Below are 10,278 nucleotides of genomic sequence, written 5' to 3' on the forward strand. Positions count from 1 at the left end.
CAGCATAGCATTCTGTATTACTCTTTCTCAATGCTAATTTACATAATTATTGCCAGCATTCACGATATAAAACACTTGAAAAATAAAAATAAAATGTATATATAAAATCGTATAAACGTATGGTATATTTGAAAATTATGGACCTATATAAATTAGCAGATTGATCTATGTATATAATTTCTTGAAAAATACCTATTCTCAATGCCAAGATAAATGACCAAAAAACCCTTTCACTTATACACTGTGCTTTACATTATACACAAGCAAATGAATGCTTAGCATAGAGTTTGACCACGATGAACGTTTATAACAACTTTATATGTATCTATTGCGACATATGATTTTCTTATAGACATATATATATATATATATATATAAATGTGTATTTATATATATACATGTATGTAAGTATATATGTAAGTATATACATATGTATATATGTATATGATGTTGACCTACATAAATTCTTGGAAGAATTCAGGCTTCTTATTTCAATATAGGTTTGTAGGTAATGTATATTCTCTTTCGAAAAGAAATAAAAACATTGAGACGCAGAAACACATGCACCTCTCATACAAACACACACACACAGAGATCTTTATCGAATATTATCTACTCATTCATCAAAATAAACGACTTCTCAACCGGAAATACTAACAAACGTTTATATTATAGCAGTGGGAGGAAAATCGTTCATTCGTACTCGCTATTTGACCAATTGCCTGGCTTGATCAGTCCATTAATGAAGCATTAATGAGAGACCACTTGGACCTCTTTCGATCTCATCCATTACGATGTATAGACCGTGTAACCGGATTCCTCGTAAAGATAAAAATGATAGAAAGGAAAAAAAGAGAAAGAAAGAAAGAAAGAAAGAAAGAAAGAAAGAAAGAGAGAAAAAGAGAAACCGAAAAGAAGAAAAAAAAACGGATTCCCATTGCCACCCGTCGCGCGAGCTCATCCGCAATTTGTTTTCCATGCGTACGATACTCGTTCCGAGGTATCTCCTTGGATGCACCCTCGTCGAACGTCGAAAGGAGAGCGAGAGAGATGGTGGACGAACTAACGAAGTAAAAGGAAAAAATAGTTCTGTGAACCGCGTCGTATCCTCTGCCAATCGTCGGCTGCATGTCAATGAGTCGCGACCGACGAAAGGGAAGAGAAAGAAGAAAGCGAGAAGAGAGAAAGGAAGAGGAGTACGTATTTGTTTCTGTTCTTTGGCAAGCAAGAAACCGTGAGAAAAGGAATTTCTTAAGAGAATTTGTCGCACGTTCGAAGGACTTCCAGCTACGAACTTCAGGACACGTTTTATCTACATTCGCAATGTCTATTTTTCTTTCTATTTCTCTTTCTCTGTTACTTTGTCTTTATCCCTGTCTCTCACTTTCTCATTGTGTTTTATGTTCGTGGAAAGGTGTATAGTACTTCGACGTATGCAGAATCTCATAAAAGATGTCGTCGAATGCAACTCACGCTGTCTAGTACAATTTGGATAATGCATGGCGCGCGTTCCTACCTTGCGCCGGCTTATCATTATGGAAAACTCGCTCGCGAAACGAACGTGTGAAATTAAGAGAGCTGTATACCGATCGTCGATAAACATACATAAATATATCTACTTATATACAAAGCTTAAATATGAAAACGACTTCTACGATTCCAAGAACCGTTAATGAAATAAATAGAGACATCGTGTCAAGTGTTGATTTATTGAACGTTACGATGTAAATAAACGCGTTTCACCGTGTACGTTATATACATACTCTGTCCTTTGAATGCGTCGTCTCTTTCATATAACTCGCTTTTAAAGATTCAAAGGATAGAAAGCTTACTCGTTATTCGTCCCTTTTCGTTAATAATTTGTAATAAGAGAAAGAACACGACTAGGTCGTTATCCAATCAGAGACGAATATGTCGGGGGAAGAAGGAGACCGTAGCGCCCCCCAGCGTATGTTTCGCCAATGAACACAACCCCCGCCAGACGGAAAATGAAAAGAGAGAGAGAAAAAGAGAGAGGGAGGAAGAAGAGAGAGAAAGAGAGAAACGAAAAGAGAAACAGAGGAAGCAGGAAGGTACTCGAGGGTGACTAACGAGAGGGGTATAGATGGCGTGGGGGAGAAGGAATAAAGGAAGGTTGTTCGCGGTGAGAGAGAGAGGGAGAGAAAGAAAGAGAGAGAGATGGAGAAAAAGAGTCGCGTCGCCGAGGGAAAACGTCATCAAAGTCGCTCGACGTCATCGTATCGTTGTCGTTCTCGCAGAAGGGGACGCCTCGTAGTAGGCAACCCGACCGGCAGTCTCGAGCGAAGTGTCACGGAAACGGGCGACGCTTTTTTTTCCTGATCTGTTTCTCTTATTTTCTTTATAAATATATATATATATTAATATATATATCATATATCTCTCTTCCTCTCTCTCTCTCTCTCTCTCTCTCTCTCTCTTTCCTCCCTCTTTTTCTCTCCTTCTTTCTACTCTCCTCGTTTCTCTCGAGCGCGCGATCGCGAAAAAAAGTATTACAATAGGAAGTGGAGACGCATGAGAGGACGGGTGGCCGTCGGGAGAGAAGCGCATCGATCCGCGACTGCACGAACTGCATGAACGGGCGATGTTGCGATGTGCGCGGAAAAACGTTACCGTCGATAATAACGGACGATAGTGAGTCGAAATAGAACACGCGAGTGTACTCGTTTTATTCTTTGCTAGTTGTTATTGAAAAAGCGCAGCACTTTCTAAATGGGTCAAGTCGAGCCGGCGACACCACGATATGCAAGAAGCATTGCCACCGCGAATCACTGCTTGGCCTAGTTTCTTCTTCCTCCTCTACCACCATCGACACAACCACCACCACTATCGCTACCACCACCACCACCACCACCACCACCACCACCACCATCACCTCCACCACCACCTCCATCACCACCACCACCACCACCACCACCACTACCACCACTACTACGACTATCTTCAACTTCAACTCTACCACCTCCTTCACCTCGTTCTCGAGGGCAAACGAGTAAAGGGTGAGTGGGATAACGGTGGCATTTCACGCGGCTACCGACGCCGGTGACTCGATTTACAAAGTCTCTTCCATCTTCCTATTATCGTCGTTTTAATAGTCGTCATAGTTATCGCGTCGCCATGGATTACGACCGTTCTCCTCCGTGATTCGTGCCTTTCGGCTAACCTGAGTGCATCGATCAACGACTACTCGTAGCCGAATACAGCCGAATAATAAACCGAGCCGAGGTTATCATTGACTAGGTGAGAGCGAGAAAGAGAGAGAGAGTGTGAGAGAGAGAGAGAGAGAGAGAGAGAGAGAGGAAGAAAGAGAGAAAAAAAAAAAGAAATAGAGAGAGTCACCTTACAACTATTTCTCGTAAAACCGACCTTCTTGGCCTTCATCCGTTCTTGTCTACTCTATGAAACAACGACCAACGTCTTCCTTTTTCAAAAATTACGAACGTCGTATGTATGTATCCATATATGTATTATGTATCTATGTATCCATGTATGAAACCTCTACGCGCGCACATGATGTGCACGCATACCTTCGTTATTTACAACGATACGAATCGAGAACATCGTTGCATCCACTTTATTGATAGTTATCTCTTACATAGTTATTAGCTACTCCTACTGATAATTATCTCGATTAAACAAATTAATATTAACTTAAATTAACATGTCCCCACGGATTGTGATCGTTGTAAGTATTAAAAATAACACTTGAAAAATAGTTCTTATGTCATTTTTTTTCTTCTCTTTCTCTCTCTCTCTTTTTTTTATTTCTACAGAAGAATTATCATTGTCTCTTGTGAATTCATCGTCGCATCGAAGCGATATCGTATCGACGCGCAACCCCTCGTTGAAATATCGATTCTCCCGAGAAACGATTGGAAAGATTATCTCTCGTTTTGTCAAAGCGTTTACGCGCTTTCTTTTCTCTTTCTCTCTCTCTTTCTCTTTCTCTCTATTTATCTCTCTTTCTCTCTTTCATTCTCTCTCTGTCTCTCTCCCTCTCTCTCTCTCTCTCTCTCTCTGTCTCTCTCTCTCTCTCTCTCTCTTTCTTTCTTTCTTTCTCTTCAAATTCGTCGAGATACATCGTCGATATTTTAAGAGAATATGGAAGATTGATGTAACACAATGTTAGTGTAAAAATTCTGCGCGAGGTCTCGCGGAAAATGTTTCTAAAAAAAGGATGCAACGTTGTCCTTGACGCTTTTACTTGCAATGAAATAACACTTGCATTATCGATCACACCACCGCGGCATCTTCGTGAGAACTTTCTCTCTCGTGTATGTATACATTCACGCGATCGTTACCTTTCTTCCTTTCCCTTTCTTTCTTAAAGAATTTAACATTCCGAGATTTTGATGTTTATCAAAATCGAAAAATAGATCTACAAAGCTACAGAAATTTTGTTTTCCTTTCTTTTTTTTCTATCTTTTTTTTTTTGAATTCTTACAACAGAACGTCGTAAGGTTTCCTGTATACGTTAAAAATGGCTACGAACAAACCACCGGAGATGAATTACACGTGCGAGATCTGTGGATCGGAGGGTCTCAACGACGAAGAAATGAGATCTCATATGGTACTTTATCATCTGCAAGGGGCTGCCAATTGCCCATTCTGTGATCTCGACGAAATCTCGCCGGCGGAAATGCTAGTTCACGTGAATAGCGCTCATTTGGATTACTTAACACCGAGGTAAACGCTCGATTAAACGATATTAGTGGTTTGTAATTTTTTTTTTTAGTGTTGAATAAAATATACGTTATGATGCACGCACGAAAGCTAAGATAATGCATTATATACGCGCGCGCATTTCTGTATATATATATATATATGTGTATGTCCTTATATTTTATCTAAGGCGCGGGAAATAATTTCCTAAAAATATACTAGGTGTCGCTCGTGTCACATAAATTTAACTGGATTAGAAAATTCGTTAATAATGATTTATTATATTTAAATGAAATTTGACGAAATACGTGTAGGCTTATTAAAGTTTTTTGAATGCTTTACGATAAACACGATGTCGATAGTAATTGTGGTGACATAATTTTTATTCGTATTTTGTTGAAATTTGTAAAACTGTTCAATGGAAAATTTAACGATTACAAGTCAATATTGGCGGTATTATTAGGCAAGATATGTTGAATCATGTGAGAACATTTGTGTGCTCTTTATCATATTTCACAAAACAGTATAAAAGTTACGGAATGGCTGATATAATAAAGAAAAGAAAACGGTATGAGTTGTATTGAACTTTTATGAACGATTATTAGTTTTTGATAAATGATTACTTCACTTGCTTAAAATTAAGTTATGACAATTATTGATTATTCTAATCATTAAAGTACTCCAGAAAACGATATGCTGGCCTTTATCGATGATGACTCTACAATGGAGGATCACAGACATGACGAGTGCCGTGGTCCTTCTCCGTCTATGTCTCTTAGGCCACCGCATCTTCAAAATGGTTGGGCTGCTTCTCATAGTTCTCGTATGCAACAACAGAATTCTAAAGCCCGTAAACTGGATGCGCCAGCTAGTAGTCCCAATGTAAACAATAATAATAACAACAACGACAACAGCAATGCTAATAGCGGTAAGATTTGAGCGATATTGATATAGTGCCTAACGGTTTCGAGAAATTATAATATAATCTTTTCAGTATTGGAAGGTTCGGCAGGCCATGGATCCCCATTGCGCTCTGGCCTAAATCTTCAATTACGCTCGCATGCTTCTCCTAAATTAGCTGTTCAGGAGTGTCCAATGTGTCCATATAGTTCAGACAGTCCATTAAGACTGGAAGAACATATCAATCGACAACATTTTGATCTCACTTCTCCATCTTTTCCACCTTCGTCACCTCCAACTAAAGATGGTGTCTTCAACTGCCCTTTATGCATAACTTCGTTTCCCAATTCCTCTGATCTCGAATTACATGTTAATATCGAACACAAAGATATACTCAGGTAAATTCATCTTTACAATTAATACATAAGAGATTATCTGTTAGACAATCTAATCATGATAAACAAATAATGTGAATGAATTTATATTTATCAGTCCTGCAAATGGTACGGCATTACAATCTGATCTGGCTACTATCGGTAGTGATACACCTCCCTGCCCAGTTTGTCTCAGTACATCGTTCAAAAATAATGACGACCTAACGTTACACATCGAAGAGCATTTTAACAAAAAAAGTACTCCATCTCCCATAACACCAGACCTTTCAACAGATAGAATGTTGGCAAAAGATATGGAAAGGCGAGAAAAAGAAGTTAGAAAATTACGCGAACAACGCGAATTTGAAATGTTACGAGCACAATACGGAATGGACAATCAGGGTAATTTCAGAGAGCAAAGTGTAACTAATATGCAACGTGCCGTTCTTGCGGGCGAAATGACGGTAGCAGATTTTTATGAAAGACAAACAGGGTTAACGGTTGCTGAAAGCAGCGGTATCGATGATAGCAGTTCTTGTACACGTGGTAAGACGTTATCATTATATCGAAAAACAATTTATATCGAATGATACATACGAGAATGTTGTTACAGGGCTGGTTCCCAAGATACGAGCTGTTAGTCAAACATGCAGTAATGTAGTAAATACATGGATGTGTTCTACAGTGGATCATTATGCTTCTACTTATGGAGACAAAGGCTGGGGCTGTGGCTATAGGAATATGCAAATGTTGATTTCATCTCTTTTACAGCATACTGGATACAATGAGTTAGTGTACAAAGCTTGGAGTTCTGGCCTTGATAGTGGAAGTACCACTGACAATCCTTTGCGTAGTTCTATGCCCTCCATATCTAGGCTCCAGAAAATGATAGAATGGGCTTGGGCTCAAGGTTTTGATATTCAAGGTGCTGAGCAACTTGGTGGTAAACTTATGAACACTAGGAAATGGATTGGTGCTACGGAAGTCATAACTTTGTTATCCAGTTTAAAAATAAAGTACGTTCCATGATATTTCTCTATTCTGTTAGTTATATAACATAAAATTTTTCTTATACAGATGTCAGCTAGTAGACTTCCATAGACCCACCAGCGTTGATGGAGGACATCCTGAAATGTTTAATTGGGTGTTGCAATATTTCCAGAGATGTGACGATTTTAAACCACCACTTTATTTGCAACATCAAGGTAATTGAAAGGAATTGTATTACATATATTACATATAAGTATTTGCTAAATGAAATATATTTTTAGGACATAGCAGAACGATAATAGGTGTAGAACGACTAAGAGATGGTTCTATTACTATGTTAGTATTAGATCCAAGTCACAGTCCATCACAAATGGCACAATTTAATAGTACGAGTAGTGCACCTGGTGCAATGCGACTTGTGCGTAAATCAACTGCTGCGATGAAAGCTAGACAGTATCAAGTAGTTGCTGTAACTGGTATTATGGATACGGAAGAACAGTACCAAGTAAGTTAATTCTATTTTTTACAACGGAAAACATTCGTTATAGCAAACTCACCAACCTTATAGCTTTTCAACTTCTTAGAGTTTCAAAAAAATTATATATATAAATACCCTTACATTATAATTTACAGCAAAGTAAAGTATTACGTTCCATGCGTGTTCCACAAGATAGGTGAGAGTTGCTGGTCCAAATGAAAGCACAACCGTGTCCGAAGATAATAGACTGCCTCAAACCGTTCTTATCCAGCATCCTTGAAATTACGTGACCGCAATGCTTTAGGTTTATCACTAGCATACTTGCCTCCATTATAGTAGCAGCAAAATGATTATGTAATAATATATTCTTGCATTTCTAGCATGAATAATGAACTGGCTCCTTGACACATTATGTGTTTTATGCGTGCGTCGCGGTAAAAAAATTTCAGAATTAAAATTATATCAAAATTTTGGTACAATTCGCTTATTAAATTTGTCAAGCACAAAAAATTCTAATTCTTTACGGAATTACGGTGTTTCATGTAAATTATATTCTGATAAAATTATTACTACTTCTGGAAGCACCTTTATTATCATGTACGAGTAAAAGGATATAAGACAATTTACTGATAAAACTATCAAAAGATAATTATAATTCCATTGCCATTCCTTATTCAAGAATGTTCTACTCGATTTTCGTCGTACTTAAACAGGCTGTGTTAACTTCGATCCGGCCAATCCTCCTATGGCGATCGATTATACCAATTGAAAAAGCGTCCTGGCAGAGCTTGGAAAACAAAACTCTTTCGTAGCTGTGATGCGATTATTTAATGCTGATCGTTCGTCTATCATAAACATTTTTAGAGATGCTCCAATATCGATGTCAATGCAGTATTGTCTCGCTCTCTGTCTCTTTGTGTATGATATACCTTTGTATCAAAATGCTGTCAATTTTCACTCGATATTGAATGCCAGTGGGTATATACATGCATATATATATATGTGCATGTGTATATACATACATACAACCACATACACACATATAAACAGTATAATAAAATTTTATATGACAAACAAAATTATTCTTGGACGTGTATTAACAGCTTCTGTATAATTGGGAGCATCTAAAGAAATGTTTCTGTCCATATACCTACACCCTATATATTTACACACAAGAACACACTTGCACATTTTACATCACATTCCACTCACTCACATATAAAGTACAACTACTTTCATACTAATTACAAATATTCTATTTAATTATTCAATTAACTTAAGACTAACCGTGCCCTAGCTCATAAGTCCAATGCAATGCTGTGAATGAGAAACAAACGAAACTACAGTCCATTTACTTGTTATTTATATTATATACTTAATCGTTACGTGAATTAGCAAATTCTTATTATTACTCTTATATTTCAGAAATTATACTGAAATATTATTAAGGTCTATTTATTATAGTTAAAATTTTTGCGGAGACCATTAAAAAAAGTGACAATTTATCACAATGAAAGCGTCACTCATTGTTTTATAGTTTCAATATTTATGATGCACCAGTCATATGTAAATTCGTCTTTCGGCTCAATAGGACCACACGCAATAACTATGACTGATGGCAAACTACCAAAAATAATTATTATACATATGTAACAAATTTTGCCATGAATTGATTAAAGATTTGTTCATTATTATGGAGTGTTCAGGGAAACCAAGCTGTGGAATTGTTATGCAAGAGTAAAAACTTTCGCATTAGCCACATGTCAAATTAAAATATATGCTTTGTTAGAATTCCCAACACAATCTTGCTTTTTATTTCCAAGCTCTCATAACAATATATTTTAGATTATAAAAGATAAATTTATGAGATATACATTCTACAAGAATGTTACAATTGTAATATAGTTTTATAATATTATTTTATTCCCAAAGTGGTCTCGATGTTAAATTTCTAATTTATATTTATTTATAAACTTTCTTTACAGCCAAAGCTTTAAATGAAATTATTCACATTATTTTAAAATTTCAACCATGGCAAGATACGGATCACGATATAGTAAATGAATATCAGTATAGAAGGAGCTCTTTTAGTTAATAAATAATTATATTAAGAATAATTTATTAATCACTTTTGGTATAAGTAAATAAAAATTGGTTGTATAAGAAGTAAACAATATAGTTATTCACTGTATATATTTCACTGTTCTACTACTGTAATCTTATCAACATATTATGCAATAACGTTGCATATCATATGATATAACATAGATACATAATATTAAAATAACATTACTTATTTTATTATAATTTAAACCTGTATATTTCATTTTTAAATTATTCTACATAATACTAAATTATTTACAAATAAAAATAAACACAAAACATCTGTAACCACAGCATTTTTGTAATACAGATAATAATTACAACGATGGAAGTTGCAAAATATTGTTTACTCTTTGATGTATTATATATTAAATCCCATTGAACGCATACAGCTTTTATGAGCCTCTATAAGTTCTCTACAATTTTCTTCTCCTCTTTCTATAATACTGCAATACAAATGTACATTTTCATTTGATATTACATATAAAATATAATATATATATATATATATATATATATATATATTTAATAATCATTTAAATTAAATACTTCACAAAAAAAAACAGTACTAATCCAAAATAAAAGAAAATTTTTAATGATTAAAAAGAATTAATGAAACTTCTTTCTAATTCTGTCAATATAACATAACCTATTAATAATGTAATACAACTTACCATGAATCTCTCGCCTTTTTTGTTTCAGGACAAGCACAACAAGGCTTCAATTTTTTATCCCCTTCAGGTTTTGTTTCTG

The 10,278-nt window shown here is 35.8% G+C and overlaps 1 protein-coding gene across 10 annotated transcripts; it reads left to right on the forward strand.

Moving 5' to 3' along the window:
- Positions 1-1,989: 1,989 nt before the first annotated feature.
- Positions 1,990-9,912, forward strand: LOC127066344 (zinc finger-containing ubiquitin peptidase 1-like). Of its 10 annotated transcripts, none has more exons than XM_050999954.1 (10): positions 1,993-3,258; positions 4,148-4,292; positions 4,468-4,704; positions 5,358-5,608; positions 5,675-5,978; positions 6,073-6,500; positions 6,568-6,970; positions 7,032-7,159; positions 7,226-7,449; positions 7,578-9,912. In XM_050999954.1, exons 3-10 carry the CDS (start codon positions 4,499-4,501, stop codon positions 7,620-7,622), a joined length of 1,989 nt encoding a protein of 662 aa, XP_050855911.1. In that variant the 5' UTR covers positions 1,993-3,258; positions 4,148-4,292; positions 4,468-4,498; the 3' UTR covers positions 7,623-9,912. The 10 variants fall into 10 exon arrangements, with proteins under 10 accessions (XP_050855919.1, XP_050855911.1, XP_050855912.1 ...); XM_050999955.1 differs by having other exon boundaries at positions 4,167-4,292; XM_050999962.1 differs by lacking the exon at positions 4,148-4,292 and having other exon boundaries at positions 1,990-3,258; positions 7,615-9,912.
- The last annotated feature ends 366 nt before the right edge of the window (positions 9,913-10,278 follow it).

Source organism: Vespula vulgaris, chromosome 9 (assembly GCF_905475345.1).
Source record: "Vespula vulgaris chromosome 9, iyVesVulg1.1, whole genome shotgun sequence".
NCBI classification, from domain to species: domain Eukaryota; kingdom Metazoa; phylum Arthropoda; class Insecta; order Hymenoptera; family Vespidae; genus Vespula; species Vespula vulgaris.